The 23,938-nt window shown below is 36.8% G+C and overlaps 1 protein-coding gene across 10 annotated transcripts in view; it reads left to right on the forward strand.

The window, feature by feature from the left end:
• The window catches only part of EML5 (EMAP like 5), a 151,838-nt gene extending 129,164 nt beyond the window's left edge, over positions 1 to 22,674 (forward strand). For 2 of the 10 annotated variants that reach the window (XM_036882368.2, XM_057488230.1), the window contains 13 exons: positions 2,108 to 2,206; positions 5,905 to 5,925; positions 11,994 to 12,167; positions 12,874 to 13,082; positions 15,122 to 15,279; positions 16,662 to 16,776; positions 17,596 to 17,784; positions 17,962 to 18,134; positions 19,230 to 19,392; positions 19,677 to 19,780; positions 20,463 to 20,616; positions 21,108 to 21,208; positions 21,469 to 22,674. In XM_036882368.2, the coding sequence (XP_036738263.2) occupies positions 2,108 to 2,206; positions 5,905 to 5,925; positions 11,994 to 12,167; positions 12,874 to 13,082; positions 15,122 to 15,279; positions 16,662 to 16,776; positions 17,596 to 17,784; positions 17,962 to 18,134; positions 19,230 to 19,392; positions 19,677 to 19,780; positions 20,463 to 20,616; positions 21,108 to 21,208; positions 21,469 to 21,505 (1,697 nt within the window). In that variant the 3' untranslated portion in view covers positions 21,506 to 22,674. Of the gene's footprint in view, positions 1 to 2,107; positions 2,207 to 4,982; positions 5,660 to 5,904; positions 5,926 to 11,993; positions 12,168 to 12,873; positions 13,083 to 15,121; positions 15,280 to 16,661; positions 16,777 to 17,595; positions 17,785 to 17,961; positions 18,135 to 19,229; positions 19,393 to 19,676; positions 19,781 to 20,462; positions 20,617 to 21,107; positions 21,209 to 21,468 lie in introns of those variants that run through there. The other 8 variants (XM_057488229.1, XR_008992419.1, XM_057488231.1 and 5 more) reach the window with 8 other exon arrangements.
• Positions 22,675 to 23,938: the final 1,264 nt, after the last annotated feature.

Below are 23,938 nucleotides of genomic sequence, written 5' to 3' on the forward strand. Positions count from 1 at the left end.
AAAATGCATGAATCCAGAATATAAACATTTCATAGTGTAGAACTTTCTAGTAATATTTCAGGTAACCAAATTTGCCGTCTTAAGAGTATAACACAGCAGAAAAAAATTTCATAATGCAGAGTGCTCATAGGCCTCTATTTAAAAGTGAAGGTTTTGCTGTATGTTGAAGCCATGTTTTATTGTGAAACCATTTGTATCTTTATTCTATTTCCCCATAACTTTAAAATGAAAATAGTTGGCTTCCCGGTTGTCTCTAATAGTTAGTGACTGAAGGTAGCATGTTGGATGAGTGACTGCTAGGGAGTGGGGTGAAGCAGGTGCGCTTACTGCGGCCTTGGAAAGCCAAGGGAGATGGGAAGAAAGCTACTTGCCTAATGGCTCTGTTGATGGTATCATGTTTGATTCAGGGAGGTGAGAAAATATTCTTGATGTTTAACTGATTGGATTATGGAAAAGCAAACAAAGTTCTCTAGCATCGCTGGATGACCAGTAATTTGATAATCTTACTGGTGCCATTCATTATTTAATTTTGAGTTCTGTTCTATTACATATGATTGTAAACTTCATAAAGTCTGAGAGTTGGAAGTAAAAATCAAGGTTATCTAGTCCAGACATTTATGTTTTTTTCCTCTGATAACTTTACTCTGAATACATGAAGAGTGGACTATGTGAGTTATAATCCCCTGCCCCTGGTATCAGTATTAATCATTAATGTGATATCTTTGGTTGCTCATGTGAAACCTTTATAAGATTGTATATCAATGATACCTTAATAAAAAATATATAGAAAAAAATATGATATCTCTGTTTTGGTTTCCTAAAGAAAAGGTTTGTTCACCAAGTACACACAGAAATCAATGGTGATTCTCCATTTAATACTTTGGGTTATTTAAAAAATATCACTTAGAAAATCCTTTCTAAGATTTTGGGTATGAGACTTCACATAACCTTTAAAGAGAATAAACAAGAATAAGAAAAGATGTGCTAAACAAGAATGTGTAAATACACTTTCCTGTCTATACTTGTAAATTGTTTTATTTTTAATTTTCTGATTTGTAGTTAATCACGCTTATACCAGTGCGGTGTAGAGAGAGAGGGCAGAGAGAGACTAGGCACCTGGTCTAGTTCTGATTTGAGCCTCTCTCCAGTTTGGAGATTCATTGCCATGTTCACAGTTTAGGAAGTCTTGATTTATCAGCTGATCTTCTTCTAACTTAACCAACAGCACATATAATTACTGGTTTGTTCCTTTAACTGAACTTTCATCCCTAGAAAATATGAAGCACCTTTCACTTCAAGAAGAAATTTTAAAGTAATATTGGATCTGTTAAATGTCATTGTTAAGTTTTATTTTTCCTTGCTTTTTGGAGGACCTAGTGTTGATAGCCCTCTGTAATCTGGACCCACCCTACAATCCTGACCTCATTTCTCACCTCTCCATTTTACTTGCACAGCCTACCTCTGTTACCGCCTGCTTGTCATAGTCTGCTTATATCTCTTCACTGTCACTACTATTAGGTGAATCACATTACTTTGATCAAAATTCTTCAGTACCTACCCACTGACTACAGAATAAATATGAAATTTAAGGGTGACATTCAATGCCCTGATAATTCCAGTTTCAATTTACCTTTCCAACCATATTTCTCACTTTTCTTCTTCATGGCCCTACCTTTCCTCCAAATGAGCCATTTATATGCATTTCCCATACTTTCCTGCCATTGTACCGTTGCTTAAAGTATTCCTCTACCTAGCATGCCCTTCTCCACCCACCTTCACATTTGCATCGTCTGTCATGTCAGTGCAGAGTGCCTTATGCCCATGATGAGAATCTTTTCTGCTACAAATCCCCACAGCATTTTGAATTTTAACTCTTCTCTGGCACTTGATGTCTTTATCCTCTTATTACATGGTTTTTTGCCTTTCAGGGCTTTATCCCTTTAAAGACTTCTGAGTCATTTTTCCATCCTTAAAGTAATGTGCACATACTAAGTGCTCAAAAATATGCATAAAATAACTCAAACAGAGCAGTTTATTGCTCTGGATAAGTGCATTTGGCTGTTATACCTTAAAGTTTCTAAATTTCATTCTCATTCTTTATTTATAGGGACTCAGAGTTTTTATCAGGAACATAACGATGATATTCTGTGCCTCACAGTAAATCAGCACCCCAAATTTATCAATATAGTAGCAACTGGCCAAGTAGGTATGTTTCGATATTTTAAAAATAAACAATTTAAAATAATTGTCTTGTTCAAGTAATTCACTGTCTGAGGAAAAAATTAAAATATATTTGTGTATTGTTAAAAATGTATTTGTACAGAAAGCACAAACCCGTTCATCATATTACTTTACCAGGTCCCTTTCTTTCACTTTGGTTATCTGAGTTGGTTTGTGCAGTTCCGAACTTAGAGTACACTGTTTTATGGTTGTTGAAATAGTTGAATTTAGTCCATTAGCAGAAATTTCTGATCAGCCAAAAGACTCAATTTAATAGCAGATAAAGCAGGAAGGAAGAATTTGAGGAGGAAATGGTAAGTAAGGGGAACCAAGAAGTAAGTAGGCGGAGGAGAGAATGCCGGCTCGAGCAAGGGTTGCGCTAGAAGGACGGTGATAGCTGGGTCTCTTCCAGGCTGGAATCCCCCTTCTGCCTCTATATTTTCTTTGGCAACCATCTAATTTGCCAACTGTTTTGAAATCACCTGTCTTGTGGCCTTCTTTAGACTCTATAGAAAACATAAGCAAAGGCCATACTTCAAGCAAAACAGTGAGAGGAAAGCAGGTCTATTTAGGACATATCTACCAGTCAGTGATCACTATGAATACTACATAATAGATCTAGACAAACAGATCTTCACAACTCTGGGATAGTTTGTAAAAATGATGGAAATCATTGGGTTTGTCGGACCTCAGTTGGCCACACTTGATAAGCCAGCTTTCCAGGTGTCTTTTTCTTCTTGAAGATAATTTATGCTTTAATATCTCCATTTTTCATATAAGGACTAAACTGATCAGTTAGAAACTTGATCTCTAGGTTGCCTAGTTCTACAGTCATACCACGAAGACCCTACATTCTTCCTTTCTGTAAAGTTTTCTGCTTTTGTAAAGAAAGACCAGTACTTCACCCATTATTTTCAAAATATTCTGATCTTTGAATTTAAGTACATAAGTCTATCCTTTTTTGTGCTAAGCTTTTTAAAATTGAAGTCTTATTTTTACTTTGCGTAAGGAATGAGAGACCATGTTACTACTCTGGTTGCAAAAACACCTAGTTCAGTGCCTCTCTGCGTGTAGTTATTGCTCAATTAATTTTTATTTGTGTGAGGTATTGTTCTAGGTGTTGGAGGTACGTGCAGCTTACAAAAAAAATAAATAAAAGCACTGTTAATGGAATTCACATTCTGTGTATAGAATTCTAGAAGTTTTGGTTCTTTCATTTCCCAACTTTTCTCCTTCTCCGTGTCTTCCCCGTTCTCTCTCTCTTTTAAGCAACTTTAACGTATTAGTGCTGTGGTTTTCTCTTTTGATTAGGTAATTTCATGTTCACAAATTAATCTTTCATGAACTTTGACTTTCTATTTCTTTCCTCTTTTTATTGAAACATAATTGACATATAACATTGTATTAGGTTCAGGTGTACAATTTAATGATTTGATATTTGTATTCCTTCCTTTTATTTTGAAAGCCAACACTGTAGAGAATGTGGAATGGCAAATGATCTCCCCTCTCTCTCCTCCCGGGTCCAGGCAGCACAGAGGTGAATCTTAGATTGTATATGTAGCCCCATCCCTTGCCCCCCTTGTACCCTTCCAAAAAATTCTTTACTGATGACTAAGTGTAAGACAGACTCAAAAGAAGACCAAAGAGTGAGGAACTTTTTCTCTTCTGAACGTAAAAAGAATTGAATCAGTAGTTACTTTGCCTACCAAGCTTGTTTAATACCCACAAAGCACAAAACACTGTCTAAAATGTTTATGGTTCTCTTCGTTAAAAATCAAATAGATTATAGAAGTATTGAAATACTTGCCTTTGTGGTATTTTAGCCAGTTACATTCAAACTTTTCATTTTCTTGGCTAGAATCTTAGAATCTTAGAGCCAAATTTATCATTTTATCCAGCCCATCATTAGATGTTTGAATCTCCTCTGTAACATCTCTCTGATCAAGGGCCCTCCTCCTTATGCTTGAACCCTGTCATCATTTAATGCCTAACAAAGTAGTCTAACCTTTTCCTAGGAAGGTTTGCTATAAAGTTCTTCATATAGAACAGAAATCTGTCTCTCTTTAATTGCAATTCATTGGGATTTATTCTTGGATAACCTAAAAGAGCAAATCACTTATTCCCGTGAAATTAGCTTCTAGTATTTGGAGAGAACTATTGTATTTTTCTGAGTATAGTGTAGTACTCTCCTTTTAGAAGGCCCACTGTGGACACCCTTCAGCTACATTCCACGAGACAAAGAGTACATGAGAGCAACGGGATTACTTTCCATGAACGAACCAGCATCCCCACTGGATCCATGCTTTATATATCTGAAACCCCAGAATTCTATCAAATGGCCCGAAACCCACTTGTGGGCCTCTTCTCTGAGTCCGTGCTCCCACTGTAGATTGTGCAACCAATGTGAGCTCTCTCGACGGGTGGCCAGGGGCAGCTGCTCGCTGGGATGATGGTGGTGGAGTTTTGATGTGCAGGCTGGAATAACCACTCATGAGCTTCCCTGGCTCCCTGTGGTGTGGGATAAAACTGAGTGGGAAGAGAAGGAGGACAGGCTAAGGCTGTCTCATGCTGCCTAAAACTCCAGGGAATTTTTTGAACCAGTCCTTCTAGGTGATTATAGAGGTATACTTACTTGTCAATATGGAGATAATACTATGTCAATATGGAGAGAACATATTTCATTTAATAATTTGATCTTAACTGATAACTTTAAAATATTTAGGCCTGTGAGACTTAGGTCTTCATTTGTACCCTTCTCCCAGGCCCTGCAGATATTCAGGGACAAGCCTGATCTTCAGACCAAACGCCCCTAGTCTTTCTACCATTCTGCATGTGGCATAGTTTCAAGTCCTCTCACCATTTGGTGGTTACCAGAGCAGAATGCGAATGAAATGTGGCATCTCCTGAGCTTTCTGCCTAGCAGAGTCAGTCCTTCATTCTCCATTCGCTCATACTCCAGGTCAGGACACTGTAGGCCTACATGACCAATATATCCTTGAAATCACTGTTTCACAGAGATAAAGGATAAGGCTCTACCAAAGCCAAAAAACTCCTAAATTTTTACTCCTTTTTTTCTTGCTACAGACTGTTAGTGCCTCTAAAACTTTGGTTAATAAGTATTTCTACCACAAATATAACAAGCAGAGGCTTTCATCGTTTCTTTTTTGGTACTATTTTACTCGTACTGTAAATGTTTAAAAAGTTTTAAGAAAGGGGTTAATTTGTGGCCTAAATTAAGAACTTTCTTGAGTTACATGGTAACTTTTACCTTTATTTCTCTCAAAAGCTTTAAATCTAATTCTTCTCTGCATGTACAGAGGCATTAAAACTCCAAAGGGTCTATTAATGGGGCATTTTATAAAACACAGTAAGGGTCATATCAATTTAAATCGTATCAATATTAGTTTTAAAATTGTTACAATTAAAATTTCATGTAACTCATTAAATACAAAGAACAGTAAGTTTTGGCCCAAAGATTAGGAGGTTATAAACATGGAATGTTAATATGTATAATTGAAATGAGTGGCTTCATTTACAGTTTACTCAATTTAACATAATAAATTTAGTTTTGCATATGACTATTATTTAAATTACTTTAAAATTACTTATAATAATTATTTATAAGGTTTTCTTTTAGTATTTATGTGACTTTTGGATAATTATTTTCCTGCTTTTCCATTATAGGTGACTTAGCAGACATGTCAGGTAAGGAAAACTAGTCACTTTCTATTTAGTTACATTGTTCATAATGATAGCCCAGATTTTTGTAGAGTAATTAAATACTTAGGTTGAACCTATTTTGGATCTTTTTTTATATACATCATTTTAGTGCTATGATATTGAGCCCAATCTGCAATAGTAATAGTAATTGTTTCTTTTAAAAATTAATGCATTTTGACCTTTTTAGTGTGCCAACACTATTGTAAGCACTTTACATGTATTACCTACTTAATCACCAAGGAATTCTTCATGGTAAATATTAACTTGCCAATATCATATGCTGGTAAGTGTGCAGTTAGAATTAAAAATTAATCTTAACTATGAATCAATAGATTGTAATTGCCTAAAAGTAAAGTTTTTTTAAGCATTATTTTTATATACCATCATCTCAGTTATTGCACATGTTAGATCAACAGATCATTTAAAGATTTAAAAATAACTTTCTATTCTTGATTTTAACTATGGTTTTATTATAAATAGTTATTTTCACTATGACTTTTAAAAGGTATAAGCAATATATGTCCCTTGTCTTTAGATGTTACAATAACTAGTCTTTTTTGACTCAATTTTCAATTTACATGATATAGTAAGAATTAGCAGTTTGATAAAAAACACATTGTGATTTGTATGTATTTCCTGCCCCTCCTTCAGGTTAAAGCATGATTTTATGATTTTGACTATTCAACTACTAATTTCTTCAACACAACAGGCAAAGGTCCTTGCTCTCTTGGTTCCAGCTCAAGTGGTGGAAAACTACAGCCTTTGGGCCAAATCTGACCCACTACCTGTATAGCCCTCGAGCAAACTATAGTTTTTACAGGTTTAAATAGTTGGAAAAAATTAGAAGCATAAAATTTCACAGCATGTGAAAATTCTATGAATTCAAATTTTAGTATCCATATTATTGAACCACAACCACGCTGATTCAGCTGGATGTAGAGTCTGCGGTGACTCTGCGGCTACAGTAGCGGAGGAGGAGTTAGACCAGTGACTGGGCCTCTCACGACTTGGCGTTGCTGCTTGGCACACTTCAGATCGCAGTGTTGCAGTTATAACATGACAGGTTTTGAGTGCTATGTATGTAGTTACACAACATTTTATTTTGTTTCTTTAACCAGTGCTTATCCATCATGTCAAAACAAGGGGGAAAAAAAGAAAGTAGACTTTGAATGTCACAATTTTAAGACACAGTGAAGTGTGGATTCTATTGTTTTCAAATTATGTAGTAAAACATTGTGTTTATTATGTAATGATACTCGGTGCTTGAAGGATACAGTACATGTGAACATTTTCACCTAAACTTTATCACAATATTCTCAATCACAGGAAGGCAACAGTCAGAAAAATTAAAAAATTTAAAATAGAATACCTCATCACAACCATTCTTCACAAAAATAAAAAATAAAATGAGGCTGCAACCAAAGTAAGTTTCTGGATGGCTTGTTTGTTAACCAGTCAAGAAAAGCTGCTTAGAATCAGTTAACTGAATCATGTTTGATTGAAGCAAACATATGTCCAAAGAAAATAAACTTAAGATTATTAACTTTTTGGCAAAAACTGCTGCTAAAAGAGTTGAGGTCTTTGGGAACAACATCAACAGTCAATTAAAAACAAAACCAAAAAAAGGCAAAAAACTTTTGAGTGGCTTCCCTTGTCTCCTGATTGGGTCAGCAGATGTCACCGGTTGGTTTTCTAAGGGATCAGTGCTTTTTCTCATTACACAAATATCTTGAATTTTGTCTCTTACTCTGACTCTTTATAGAGTTTGCCAACTCCTCCTCTAGAGGGAAGCAGGCAATAAGTAAATATTTTTAAATAGTATGATCTGAAATGGTGATAAAAACAACGAACAAGATGGTGATATGATAATAAACAACAAACAAGATGATAGCAAAGTTACTTGTTTTTTTCTCAGAGGTGGTAGTATTTAGCTAGGCCAAGAATGTTAAAAAAAAATGAGCATGGAAGAATGAACAGGGGGCTCACGACTGAGGCCTGTTTTGGGCAGTGCTAAGACTACCCACACATTCAGTGATTAACAAGAAAGAATTGCAGAGCCCAGCAGTAGTTAGGGCTGTAGTTTCTTACAGTGACCAGCAAGGGGAAAAGACACACCAGCGTCCCTAGAGGACCCAGGCACAGGCTTTGTCTCCCCCAAAATACTCCGCCAGGGGTCAGACAAGCCGCTGCTTCCTCCGTCAGCCAGACTCAGCAGCGAAGGTACGATGTTTCTGATCTTGGAAGCCCGCTTAAGATCGGGAGCCCAGGGGCTTTTACTGTGGGCCTGTCACATAGGCACAGACCAGCTACAGCCACTGAAATGCCACAGACCCAGAGGAAAGCAGGACTTCAGTACCCCAGGTGGACAAAACAGCCGTATCAACATCGGGAACATTTCACAAGTGAAGTTCTTACACACTAGCCAATGGCCAGCCGGCCCTTCTAATGAGCGTAACTTCAGGCCTATTTATGTTAACTCTTTCCTGTGCTGGCCCTAAAGCTGAATCAAGAAAAAACTGGAGTAAGGTTTCTGAGACGAACTTAGAGAAAGGGGGTCGGAGTCAGTTACATAGGTCTTTACAGATCATGGAGAGGAGTTGGGAGTCAATGCTGAGTGCAGCGTCCATCAATGGAGAGTTTTAAGCAAGAGAATAATGTGAGCTAATTTATACTTTGAGAAAATCATTCTCTGTACTATTGAGAATAGAGGGGAAGAAAAGGAAGCAATCAGAAAATTAGGAAGTTATTTTAGTAGTCCAAGCAAGACATTTTAAGCTAGGGTGGTAGGAGTGAACATGGAGAGAACTAGACAAATCTGGAATATGTTTTGGAGGTAAAGCCAGCAGACCTTTTTGATGATTTGGGTGTGGAGGCATGCCAGAACGTGAGCATCGAGGCTGTTGAATGCTTTGCTTGTGCAGCTGGCTAAATGAGAAGGGGGAATGCTTCAGGAGACACAGCTGCGCAGCAAGAAATCCACAGACAGTGGGAGTGTAGGGTCAGATGCTGAAACGCTGGTAGGTTTGGGGGTAGGAAAGTAAGGAAGCTCCTGTGGCTGCTGTTTTTTCCATGTCATCACCTGAGAGTGAGGAGGAGGTGAAGTAGGTGGGGGATAAAGTTTTGAAACTGTCACTTTGGAATATGGGCAAGTCAACATATATATTAGGAAAGATATGGTATAATTATCATTCAAATACATTAGCTGTGTTTTGGGTAGACACTAAGGGGACATCTTTTGTCTCTGACAAAGCTTTTACAGCCCACCTAGGAGTATCAGGAGCTATGAATTTGATATTTTTGATCCTTGAGGCCATTCAGAGAGACAGCTCTCTCTGGTCCTGGTTACCATTTGTAGTTGCCCATTAAATGACTTCAGTGGTCTTTCTCTACAATAGAAAAAAAGGCAATTTAGTAGTACACAGAGTGAATCTCAGAGAGGGTGGTCTGAATTTGCCAATCCAGGAGCTCCACGACGGGCTTCCTATCTCTTCTGCTCCGCCATCCACAGCGCTGGCTCCACCCATAAGTGTGGTTGCATTTGTGGTCATAAAAAGGCTGCCGGTAGCAGGTGGAGCTACACGCTCCCTTGCTTTCATCAAGTGGGGAAAGCAGAAAAACCCTTTTTAGAACCATGACCTAAATAAAAAAGCCTTCCTTTCAGCTGGAGCCTGATGGAGTCATTTTAGGACATAAACCAAACTGTAATAAGACACTGGGGAAATACATGTGCAGGTTGGCTTAAATCTGGGTTACTGAGCTAAATCACTAGCGGCAGAGGTGGGAGTGTAAGGGGATGGCAGCAGTGTGGGGTGGTGTTATCACAATGGGCTTAGACTAATCAGTAGAGCAGGCAGTGGCTTACCCCTGGGTCACTTGCACTACATGAGGGAGGAGTGGCTTCCTGAATTAAACTAGCTTTATTAAGAAGGAGGGAATGGATGCTGGCTAAAAGTTGTCTACTAGAGAAACTGAGGGTGAAATACAACTGACACACTTAATGGCCCATATTATTTAAAATACAGTTATTCCTACATCAAAGGCAAAGTAGTGGGTGGAGAAAGATTATCCCTTAAAACTTTGATTCTTATAAGATCCAGTTAGTAATTGAAAGAAACCCTTCTGCCATCTCTATACTAGAGGCTGAATCAAGAATGAGTATAAAAAGTTGGTGCGATTGGGTTTACAAGACAGCTCCATGTGATGGGTACTCACAACCACACGCCTTGGCTGGCTCTGCTAGCTCTGAGGTGTGTGTCATTTGGGGCAAGTCACTTACTTCCTCAGAGCCTGAGTTCATGGGGAAACATTGCTTAGAAGTAAGGATTAGGAAGTACAAGATGTCCCCTGTAACATGTCTGGACCATGAGGGGCACTCAACAACTAGTGGCCGGCCTACAGGGAAGGATTAAAGAGTTCTAGCTGTGTTATCCTAGCATCATGAATGGCCATTTTTTAATTACAGGAGAAAATAAAACATGCTTAAAGAACATAATTTCATCTTTCTTTAGTAAGTTAAAGAGGCCTTGAGAATTTCCAGTAATTTAAATCTTAAGTACTGTTGATGTAAATTTAGAACAGTCTAAATGTATAGGAATCCCATAACATAATCACACCTATATGTTTTAAAATATAAATTCCAGGTATAAGCTGAGTGATGTTTCTTGAAAATTCATTATCTGACTCATCATGTTTAGGCAAGTATAGTATATGGGTTGCCCAAAGGTGCTGTTTGTAAGCATATAAAAAATGTTTCTATATTATAAAAGACCTATATAATTTTTTTTATCACTTGCAAAAAATTAAAGAGTGATCTGTATATATTTACATTTTACATTTAAATCATGCAGGTTAAGTTTATCAGTACCTCATATCTTTTGACTTTTATTGAATGAGGAATATTCTAATTTTAGTCCATTACTTAAATTATTATGATCAATCTTTCATACATAAGTACTCTACTTTATTATATGGTATCCTTTTTATGTCTATTTCCATGCAATTTTGATTTTTTACAGTTGCATAGATCTTTGAACAATTGTTATTTACTGATATTCAAGTCCCTGGCTTATATTTTAACTGTTTTGAAGAGCTGTCAGATTTAATTTGTCATTCTATAAACTGTAGGTGGTATACAATGTGTTTACCAGAATATTTTTAGAGACCAAAATTTCTTTCTGCATCAAATGACGTTAAGGCAGCTTGTCTTAGTCTTATTTAGTATTTCTCTATTTTTGCAGTATTTGTAGCTGATTTATAATTTGAAGCAAATGCACTTTAGTATATTGATTACTAAAAGCACTTACGTTCTGAGACTAAATGAGCTTCTGAATTGACTTACCATACTTATAGGATGCAGTTCATGAGAAAAGGGCAATACAAAGCTATATTTTTTTAAACAGAAAATGCAGAAAAACTGGGAATATTTTTTTAAGTAGCAGAAATGGGCTAAACAAGATGAATAACAAGAAATGTAATTTTTTAAAAGATTAGCAGTTTTATTTCTCCCATGAAATCCTGTTTAAAAAAAAACTATCTTGTAGAGTAATGAGAACTTAGTTTTTTACCAGCTTCCTTTATGTGTGATTGAAAATTACTTTTGAGATCTATTCATGTGGCTTCTTACCTGTCACCTTTCTCAGGTGTGTTTGCTTTTCATCTCTCCTTCCTGTAACATAAGTACTGAATATACTCTGGTATTTAATTATTGCATAATATTTGGATATTTCTCCACCTAATATTATAAAGATTTAGCAGTATCTAAAACATGGACTATTTTTGAGGAGTTGTTTAAAGTTGTGATTACCTTTTGCTTGTCTAAATGCTGTTTTCTCAAAAGTGCAATTTGAACTATAGCCTCAAGGAGTATTCTGTATTTTTTCATTAAGTCTCTCCTTTTTTAAATTTAATCTTAGTTTTGAGCTTTTTTTTATTAAGTGCACAGTCTTTCTTTGGTACATATTTTTCCATGTTTCAGAAATGGGTGTCTGTCAGCTTTAGAAACAGGAACATTTGTAATAGGTGTATTACAACTTCTGGATTTTATTTTTACTTAGCTACAGCTCCTTCTATCCACATCTGGGATGCAATTAACAAGCAGACTTTATCTATACTAAGATGCTACCATTCAAAGGGAGTGTGTTCAGTCAGCTTCAGTGCTACTGGCAAACTCTTGCTGTCTGTGGGACTGGACCCAGAGCATACTGTTACCATTTGGAGATGGCAAGAAGGTAGGATTCTTTTTTCTTTGTGATTTTTAAAAATAAGAATACTAGGGTAATATGAATTCTCTTTTTACTGTTTGCCTTAACTTAGTGATTGAAACCATTGTTCATTACATGGCTGTAATGAACCTACACAATACCCAGTGTACAAATGGAATTATTGTAGGTATGTTACACTTTAAAAACCCAGTGAAATCATAAACTCGCAAAGCATAAATTAATGAAAGTTACTGATACTATTGTACATGATTCATTACTCTTTCCTTTCAGTAAGAACCTATGTAAGTCTCTGCTAATATTTGATTGGTTTGGAGGAACTTAAAAATAGAAATGAAGTATATTGTAAGTGATAATGGAAGATCAGTAGGGTAATACTATACTTAACATGCTCTAGACAAAACTTTTCAGTTATGTAACTACTAGAGAAAATGAAGTTCATAGAGCTGCAAGGAAAAAGCGGAGGATATGGCTTCAAAAATCTAAAATAGCCCTTGAATGATAATGAAGCTCTCCATAAATGCATTACTCGCGAAAATATGTAAAAGGACTCTTTACCCAGAAATTTATATCAAGGGATTGTTCAGTAGCAGTGCAAGGAACATGCCCTCTCATAAGTATTTGTTTTGTGAACTATGTATTTTGAATAACTGGTTCTGTAAAAATTAGCTTAGTTCTAACATTGACCTAGATTTTGTTGTACTTTTTTTATCAGGTGCCAAAATTGCCAGCAGAGCTGGTCATAACCAACGTATCTTTGTGGCAGAATTCCGCCCAGATTCGGATTCCCAGTTTGTGTCTGTGGGAGTAAAGCATGTGAAGTTCTGGACACTGGCAGGACGGGCTCTTCTTAGCAAAAAAGGGCTCCTGCGCCCCCTGGAGGATGCACGGATGCAGACCATGCTCGCTGTGGCCTTTGGTGCAGTATGTCTCTTAAAATGCATGTGGAGTGTGACTTTAAATTACATAAATAGGACTACTGTGAATTTTTTTGCCTTAGAAACATTAATGTGTATATGGCACTGTAATGCACTAATCATTATATATGTCTTGCTCATGCATTAATTTCATCATTCAAAATCTGATACTGTCAGAAATCAGGTAGCGGGAAAGAAAGTTAATGAGGGAGGAGGATTATAATGAAACATTCGAGTCCTTGGCCATTGCTGTTCTTAAAAACCTTCATTAATTTTGTAATTGTTACCCTAAATCTAAAATTTCTATATTCTTAATAATTCCTCATGGTCCTAAACATTTGTCAGATTAACAGAGAGGTAAATCAAGAAATGTAATTTTCAAGTGTTTAAGGTTTAGGATTTCCTTTGCTTCCTATCATCTTAATTCACTGCTTATCACATGTTGAAAGTGCCCTGGGCCAGTGTCTTTCATTCAAAGGACAGCACAACTCCTGGTCTTCACAGAAGGGGTGTTCAAGAGCCACTCTCTCCCCTATCCCATCCAGGCTGTGCTTTTTATACATCTCTTTCCTTCAAGACCCTGCCCTGGCCAGGCTTTTTAAATCCTTTGGTGTATCAAAAACCCAAGTGGATTTCCTTACATCCAAGTGGTGATGTAATACTTGAAGGAAGTAAATAATATTTTTAGAACCTTTAAGCACACTTATGTTTTTTAGAAAAAGGCTATAGAAAATGTTGGTTGTATCATATTAAACTTCAGTTACACATTTTGGGAATTACTTATGTAAGACCAGTAATCCCTTTCCAGAAGAAAAGCCCACACATTCAAATGCTTTGGGCATTTAATTTGCCCATGCAGACTAACTTTATTCATGTATAAAATTTCTTATGTTTCCCATCCCCAGTAGAAAATAAATTTAAAGACAAAAATATTCGTTTTAATTGGCTTATGTTTGAAACAACAGTGCATTCAGTGAGAATGTTTTGTTACATAACAGGATGCATTGATGTTCAGTTTAAGCCTTTTGAACATTCTCTGATAAGAGCAGGGGAGTAATACTGGCTTCTACACCTGAAGCATTTACATTCTAATTGCAGGTAAGGCCTGAATTAATGATGCTCGTAGATGAAAAATATATTTATTGTCATCCAAGTATGAGAGATAGAGAAAATGCATAAATGCTGAGGAATTTGAAGTAACATTAAACTGTTGTAGATAAATTAAACATAAAACTATAAGCATTCTCATAAAAACTAAAGAAAATCTCAGTTTGTTTTTGTTATAATTCAAGGTCCTATTTTACTATTGTTTTTTTCATAGTGTTACTAGCAAAAGACCTTACATGAGCTACTCTAAAAGTGAAGCTAAAATGAATGAAAATAGCTCATGATGCAGGATTTAATTTCTCTGGTTTCCACATAAATGAACTATATCAGGATTACACTTCTCAAAGTGATCTTAAAGCATTATTAAACTTTTGGTACCTTATCAAATTCTTATTTTGGAATGCAGAAATCCATTAACTTTTGTGTTGTGATTTTAAGAGATCATGGCAAATGTTAATTTCATATATAACTTCATAAATTAGTGAAATCGAAAAAACTCCTACAACTTTGCTATAATTTTCTGTGACAAAATATTTATTAAACCTAATAAAGTTATTTTTACTTCCCATCCCTGTTCTTTTTTTCACTCTGAGTTATTAATGACCTTCAAGTTATTTCTTGGGCAGCTAGTGGCAAGCAATCCTGGAGGGACAATATAGGATGAATTTTACACATGAAAAAGCTGATACTTCTAGAGGTTAAAGGTCTGGTCCAAGGTTGTTTCAGCAAATAAACAACAGAAGTGGGAAAGGAAAAGGCCCCGACAAGCTAAGCCTCAAGTTCGGATGCTTGGGCCCTAGAGTCCACTGTCTCTCCCACCTTACCATTCCTCTTGGTATCTGAGAGTAGGAGATAGGTTCACACTTACATAGAGAATTGCGTCTGTTTGAACTCTGAACTTTTGATGAGTTTATCTCCCTTTTCCCCACTCCTTTTCAGAGTAACTTGACGTTTACAGGTACTATCAGTGGAGATGTCTGTGTGTGGAAAGATCACGTACTGTGTAGGATTGTGGCCAGAGCTCACAACGGGCCTGTGTTTGCCATGTACACCACACTGCGAGATGGACTTATTGTGACTGGTGGCAAGGAAAGGCCGTGAGTCCTCTTTTCACAGTCTTACTGAGTATTTATGAACTGAGATCTACCTGAGGCCTGCAGTTAGTTATTCTAGTTATTTCTAGGCTACACAGATTATCCCCTCCGACTTCCCCCCTCATATGCTTTCCTTTTATGTGCCTTCTTGTTGATTCTTATGTCTGATCTTACATTGCTTCCAGTTTTTTCGCTTTGTAGATAAACATAAACTCCAGCAGCTGGAGTGACAGTTTTTCTGAGGTATGGATAGGAAGTTAACCTGCAAGCTGAGAACTGATTTTCTTAATGTCTATCTGTCTATATAAGCATTTGCTGGTGACCCATGGGAGAGTCTTTGCCATCAAACCCAGGATGCGTCTTGACTGCCTGCTTGCTTTTTTATTCAAACTGGATACTAATAAGCATTCTGCCTCATTAGGAAGGGTGAGAGGATACAAGAAACAAACTGCCTTATTTGCTTTTGCTTGAAGCAAACTTGTTAGATAAAAACTGTTTAATACAAGACCTCTTAAAATTTCAGTCCGAGAAGAGGCCTTTATTTGGAGTAAGTTTCAAATCTCCCAAAGCAAAAATGTATTCATGTGGAAATGTACACGGCCAAGGAGCAAGTACCTCTCAATACAGGAGGGGAAGAACCCACAGGCGTTAAACACGAATGCAGCAGCTTTCGCCTTTGACGTGCAGGAGGGCCGTATGCCGGCGCACGGGCAGGTTCACATGCAGGAGGGCCGTGTGATGTGGCACACAGGCAGTTTTTTTGTTTGTTTTTTTTATGAGTGTTTTTTTCCTAAGACAAGCAGTTCATCTAGTAGAAAATACAGAATACGTTTTCAGTTTCTCCAAGAGCAAACCCATAGATGGGCTACGATTTGTCTCTGACGTATTACTCTGACACTTGTGTTTCCCACACGTTGTCTTGCACAGCTCTGCTCATTAATAGCCTACCAAACTATTTCAGTAGGGTCATTACTAATAATGGTAGGAAAGAAATGTGCTTCTCTTTTAGCCTTTAAAATAATTTCTATAGGATAGCACCTGTAATCCTACTATCTCCTTGCATTCCCATTATCTTTTTCTGCATTAAAAGTCACCTTGTACATTTTCTTAAGAAGTATTATGAGAGAGGATATGTATGTGGAATAACTAAGTGAAAGTAGGCTTGTGGCAGAAAAATGTGTTTTCATAAAATGAAATTGCTTAAATGAAAGATACAGTGTATCTTAAAATTGCCAAAGAAAGTTTAGAGGAATATGAAAGTAAATTATAAATATCAGGGCCTTTTTTTTTTACTATTCTTATAATTTAGTGTTTGTTTATAAAAAGAATTATTTGTAATAACCAGTAACAAGTGCTTGTTTTGGTTTGGGTTGTTATTTACTTAGGTCAAAAGAAGGAGGAGCAGTCAAACTGTGGGATCAGGAGCTCAGGCGCTGCCGTGCCTTCAGGCTTGAGACAGGACAAGCCACAGACTGTGTTCGTTCTGTGTGCAGAGGCAAAGTAAGATGTTCCTTGAGCCATCACAGTGCAGCAGACAGTAGAGAAGTTGATCCTGTGGTCCTCACCCTCTGCAGCTTGATGAATAATACCTAAAGATAGATCTGCGCCTTTCCCTTTCTTCGCAGTCCACTGTTGGCACACACGCAGTCTCTGCACCAGTGCGATGCATAAAATAGCAAGACATTCTCCTGTCTGAACACTGTACTTAAACCTCCATATTCTCTGACACAGAACCGAATTTTTTTGCCAGTTGACTAATTTTGATTTTAACAGCTGTCCCCATTTAAACACACACACACACACACACACACACACAATTTTGACCATGTACACACACACCACTATAAAAACTTTTGACTAGGTATGCAATCTCAGTAAGTGCGTTTATAAATCATATACATATATTTCCCTTAGTCTGTATGTTATAGATTAGCTAAGCTTACTTTTATTTATACTTACTTTTAAACTAAAATCCAATACTTTCTTCCTGTATCTCAATGTACTTTCACCTGTTTGGAGCTCTTCAGATTAAAATGTCATAGTTAAAGTGAAAACTTGGATGATTGGCAAGGCCAGATATATTATTTTACGGAACAATTCTGTTCCTTAGCATGGACTCTGCTGTGCAGCCCAACCCAGAGCTCTTGCAGTTGACCCTCTAGTCACAGAAAGCTTGAATGAGCAAGCTAGAGATCGATTGGCTTGCTACTAGATTTGGTCAAAGCAAAAAGCTCTACGAATTTAGGTTATAGGGTCACTCTTACATTATTAAGAGCAACTGTTGTACCAAATTAGATGTTTGTCCCATTTGTGTTTCAGGGCAAGATACTAGTTGGGACAAGGAATGCTGAAATAATTGAAGTTGGAGAGAAAAATGCAGCATGTAATATTTTAGTTAATGGTCATGTGGATGGACCCATATGGGGACTAGTGACACATCCTTCCAGGGACTTTTTCCTTTCTGCTGCAGAAGATGGGACAGTGAGACTCTGGGATATTGCTGATAAAGTAGGTACAATTTTTAAAAAGATGTTACAGTGTCTAAGAGGGAAAGTGGAAGTCCTAAGCCACTTAAAGAAGAACTTCCTCAGAATTAATATAGATCAGAAATTTGGAGAGAAATTGGTTTATTTCTATGTACTCCACTTAATGTAGTTTTCTATGACTCTTTTGGTTCTTATGTAGAAGATGCTAAACAAAGTGAATTTGGGACATGCTGCTCAGACTGTGTGTTACAGCCCTGAAGGGGACATGGTGGCTATTGGAATGAAAAATGGAGAATTTATTATTTTACTGGTGAGCTCTTTAAAAATATGGGGAAAGAAGAGAGATAGACGATGTACAATTCATGATATCAGGTCAGTCAACAAATGGAATAGAATTTCTAATATACTCTTAAAATAACCCTGTTTGCATTTAAGAAAAGGTCCTTGGTGCCAGTAGCATTTTATCACATCAATTGTATGCTGAAATATGGCTCTTTGTATGCTTCTTGCTAAATTATAAGTTCACTGGGCAGCAACCGGGGTGCCTTATATGTACAAAGGGAGGATTTGATGAGTATCACACACGACCCGTCCAGCAAGTTCATCACTGCACAGAGAGCCATCTGCCTTCAGAAGCTGGCAGCCTGGGAAACTGAAGTTATAACCCCAGACATCTCTTACCTATCTTAATAATCTCAACGGAATATATAGCCCATTTAATTAATATTCATTGAACACCTATGCCCCAGAGTATGAATTTAAGCTTTTCTTGAACCTTTATTTTTCAATGCTTTAGCTTATTTTAAGAGGCTGCCATTTACTGTGAGCACATCTCCGTGATCAGGAGGGGCCACTGGACCCAGGTGTCAGAGCCTGCGCTCTGTTCACCAGTAGAGCCCTTCGACAAATGAACCTTCCTCTCCACTTCAGTGTATAAAACAGTAATGGCAGCTTCCTGAAGCCACAGTGTTCCCAAGGTGCCTCAACTGAATTGGTCGATGCTGCTTCCCATATCACTAGGCAAGAAGTACATTATTTTATCTTTTAAAAACTTCCAAGCATCAAGTAGTGTCACTTCATCTGATAGCCTGAGGTGAGTTAAGTTGGTCTGTGTTCTTTGCTATTAAGACACCATCTTTCCAGAGTAAAGAATCCTGTTTTAGTGAATTATATATCCTAGTAATTATGTAATTAGTGGCTTTTTTAAACCAAGATATTTCTAAAAGAATTAGTAGATGAAAATTCAGGAACTGTTTAAAATTGAAGTAAAATACAAAGCTTTTTGTTTCATGTAACACAAATATAATCTCAGTGTACATAATCAGTTGTGTCCATCACATATATCTATTTGAAGCCGTGAGATACCTATACTAATTTTTGAAATCTGGAAAGGAAAAATCACTGGTCTTAACAGTATACTATTTCATGTAGTCTGATGCATCTGTTCACGTTTTATTACATATTCAGGTTTAGTCCAGATTCCCGATTTCTGGCAGTGGGTTCTAGTGAGAACTCAGTGGATTTTTATGACCTAACATTGGGCCCCACCCTTAACAGAATCAGCTACTGCAAAGACATCCCAAGCTTTGTCATTCAAATGGACTTCTCTGCAGACAGCAGATATCTCCAGGTACACTACCAATACTGTACATCCAGTTTGTTAGTGATTGCCTTTAAAATGCCTGAATTCCAGGGCTTCTGAACTCTTGCTATTTACTATTCACTGTTTTTGCATTCTTTAGTATCCTATTCTTATTAATCCTTATCTCGGTTTCTTTCTAAGATTTTTGTAGTAATTTTTTATGTCCTTAATATTAGAAATATACATCAAGTAGCACTTTACTAGTATATACTGTAAACTTCTGGATTTTGCACTCACGTATGAATTCTTGTCCCATCTTAACACCATGAAAGGTCTCCACTGGTTGCTATAAACGGCATGTCTATGAAGTGCCTTCAGGAAAACATCTTATGGATCAGGCTGCCATTGACAGAATTACTTGGGCTACATGGACTAGGTAAACATTTAATATATTCAGAGATGAAGAATTGACTGAGGGTCAGTTAGGTAAACTGGAAAATCCTATTCCACTAGGAAATAGTATTGTATTTTAAGGTTTTGTTATCTTGAATTCTTTCTGATAATGAAAAGTTTATACTGGGACCTCTTTTGAGTACACATTTTCCCATGCTCAGTTCTTTTAAAGAAAGGAATTCAGAGTTATGCCTTTAAAGATGCTCTGATATTTCCCTTAACATAGGTATAATAGTAAATAAAAATACATACTGGGTACTGTTAATTTTATTATTTCTCTAAGTAATGCTTACAGTTGTTAGAAATAAAACCTTATAAATTTGTTCAAATTTGCTGGCTGTAGAACAGGTAATCATGAGTATCCATTTTTTGGTCAGTGAAAGTGAAAAATGCCATTGAATTCTTGCAGCATGAGCATCACTTCTCATTTTAAAGTTTATTAGCTCTCACAAAGTATTAACTGAATTCTTAAAGTATTATTTAATCTGTAAACCCTTAAAATTATAGAATGTCATGGGAGGAGGGCCATCTAGATAACCTGCCTTACCACAACTTACTTCCTGTATTTTAAATAATTAGGTTCTTAGAGGTTAGTTACCAAGACGCTCCTTCACTGCGGTAAAGCTGTTTGCTGTGGTGGATTCTCTTGTGTTCCTTTCCTCTAGTATCCTAGGAGATGAAGTCATGGGAATCTGGTCCAGACACGCGGAGAGGGCCAATGTCAACTGTGCCTGCGTCTCTCATTCAGGAATCAGCCTTGTAACAGGGGATGACTTTGGCATGGTTAAGTTATTTGACTTCCCATGTCCTGAAAAATTTGTAAGTTGGTGTTTGGCTTAGTAGTTTATATAATCTTACCCAATGTAGATGTCTGACCGTTCATACTCTTTCCCACACATTAGCTAAAACGTCTTCTGGTTAGAAAATATGTGTTCCTACAAGTTTTGCATACCTACTAAACCCATTACTCTGAAATAAAAGCTATTAGAAATCCTCTCTCCCTGCCCACAGTAACTTCATCTTTGCAAACTATCCTAATAAAATTATGATTAACCTACCAAACCTTTAACCAGTCTATTACCAAGTTTTAAATGCCTTCCCTCAGAGAATTTTCAGAATACCTGGAGACATCTGACTGTGCAAATCACGTGTTAACGACAGATCCATTACTCACTGAAAAAAAGCATGTCATCACTGGCTGTGGTCCTAATGCCACTCTCCCCACCACCCTAGTGATGGAAATTACGGCTTCTGACAGGAACTTCTGACGTGTGTGCATCACATCTTCAACTTTGCTTTTCATTTTTTAGGCAAAGCACAAAAGGTTCTTTGGTCATTCACCCCATGTGACAAATATTCGATTTACCAGTGGTGATCGACATGTTATTAGTGCTGGAGGTGATGACTGCAGGTTGGTAACATTCTCAGCTCAAGAAGAGCAGACTATATTCCACTAGTTATTAAGAGATTTAATATTACCTCTACAGCTTCATTTTATGGACTCAACCGGTCAATATTATAGTAAGGCAGCATAACCAGACTTCTCCTTGGAGCTATGTACTATGTAAATGCACAATAAAAGGAGTTAACAAGGATAAATTTTATACAAGTATGATCTTAAAGCTCATTGAAAAACTATAATGGACTCACTGTAATTTTTTCTGATTGCAGTTTATTTGTCTGGAAATGTGTACATATGCCTCACTGAAAGATGTGGATGCTCAAAAGACTCTTCATAAATTAACACCCTTGAGAGACCAGAATTACAGAAGAGGGAGGAAAAAAAACAGAACCACTGTGTGGTCAAGTGGTGCTAACTTAAGATTGTTAACAGAGATAAATGTCCAGAATCATCAAAACAGAAGCCTGGAGGTTCAAAATATGTGCTCTATGTACTGGATAGCTGTTCATAATCCATACACTGCCAGATAATTACATTTCAAGGAAGAGGTGAATGAACCCATGCTGGTGAAAGCCAGCCCCCCCACTTTGGGGGAGTGTGCAAATCTGGCAGACCTGCTGAGGTGGGTTAGGGGACAGCACTTCTCAAAAAGCAAACTAAAACCTCAAAAACCCAACGTGGACAGTTTTCTTTTTTTTGGCAAATCTGTTTTTCTTTTTAGAATTTATATTTTATTTTCAAGGTTCATTGTCTAAATTTTATCCTTATGTTTACATAAGGAAACACCATCACCCACAAAGGATCAGTTTTTAAAAGGCAAACATCATTATCCCTAAGGAAATACACACAAGCTTTACTGGAAAGTATTAATTAATGCTGCTTAAGCATAATAAAGCTCTTTATAAAGTATTTTTCTCTTGACAGTTTCAAATTCAGGAACAAATCCAAAGTTAGTAGTATATGATCACTATAATTTCCTTTCTGCTGTCAATCTTTTTATATTCAGAAGTTGTCTCCATAGTTGAAAAGTAGAAACATTATAGCCTCATTAAAGAAAAAGTAGTATGGTGATCATTTCCCATGGTGTACAATTTAAGGTTTTAGATAGGAACAGTATTTAAAACTGGGAGAGAATACTGAATATTTAAAGATGTAGTCTGTAAGAAATATATCTTTAAACATGTAAACTAAAGTGTTAAATTCATATTTATGTTATACAATTTAGTAACTTGACATTTTTAGTTTTTCTACTGGAAAAATTTAATTAGATGAATGCCACCCCATGGGCTGACTTCCGGAAGGAATGAATACAGGTGTACTTGCAAAACTTGTCTATTGAAACTCCTTTTTGGTGGATTGGGGCTAAACTTTTTAAGATCTTTATTCACTTTAAATGCTGCCAAAGATCAGTACTTGCCATTCAGGAATTTGCTGTTTAGCCTATTTGTAGTTTCCTGAAGATTGGAAATTATGTAGACTGCTATTTAAAAATATATTTTTCTAAGTGTGAAAAAGTTTAAGATGCTCTATTGTCTTAAAATTTTTTATTTTAATGTGTTAATTATCTTTGTAGCAGAATAGACCCCTTCAAGTTTCCAGAAATCTCAGCTTGGTTTGACAAGACATGGAGATTCCTAGTAATATATTTTGTATGTCCAACTCCTTGTAAATACTAAGAACAGAAATGGCTGAATTATATCACAACCTAATTAGTGACTAACCCTGGTCAGTTTTAAAATCTGAATGGCTGTGTCTAGAGGACTAATTTAAGGCATTAAGGAGCTTGAAACATAAGATCATATTCTTTCATTATTTATCTCAATCGATTCTCCCAAATTAAGCTAAATTTTAGAATACCTTTAATGGTACGTTTCTATTCATATATATTATAAAGGCAGAAGTAAGGAAAAAAATTCCCCTGAACCACCCTTTCCATTTTTGAACCTGTTGCAGTTTACAGATTTTCCAAGTTTGCCAGCTTTTGGCTAAAGAGAAATTCCACTTTACAGGTAGAAACACTATACCCTTAAGTAAACTTATATATGATAAAACAGGTTTCACTGCATTTGTGTTCTTCCAGTGGCCAGTCTAACAATCCAGGCTTAATCACTGCTGTCAGCTTCACGAGCAAAGGTCATGTTGATTTTAAGTAGTCATCCCACAAGCACCTTGCTTACACCAGCCATCAGCTAAGGGAAGATGAATAACCACAATGGGCCATGTATATTCTGCCCTTTGTTTATTGTTCTGGCCCAGAGAATTATTTTCATGTACAGTGTGTAAGCTCCTCTGTTTGGACCTTAGGGCTTCTCCCAGCACCTCCACTCCCGTTTCTGTGTACCCACACATTCCAAAGCACACTGCTGCCACTCGCGCGTGCCCCTTGCCAGGCTCATTCCCTTCTTTTTGTAATCCTTTTTGACGGTAGTTCGAGTTATACAGCGAATGTCTTATCAACCTTAGCTTGCCCATAAACCATAACCACTGAAATATAAAACTCTTAAATGTGTTTCCAGGCAATGTCTATTAAATGCCAAAACCTAGTCTGGTTTTAGCATGTTACTGACTTGTAAAATGGCCTAACTAAACCACTTAAGCCCTTGTTTCCCATTTATGTTCTTTATTGTGAAATCCAACTATATACCAGAGCTACACACTAAGAGTCTTTCAATTTCTAGAGAGACAATTTAAAACAAATTTCTTCCACAGAGATGTAAAGCATCTCAAGTAAAGAGCCCT

This window comes from Manis pentadactyla, chromosome 11 (genome assembly GCF_030020395.1).
Source record: "Manis pentadactyla isolate mManPen7 chromosome 11, mManPen7.hap1, whole genome shotgun sequence".
Lineage (NCBI taxonomy): Eukaryota > Metazoa > Chordata > Mammalia > Pholidota > Manidae > Manis > Manis pentadactyla.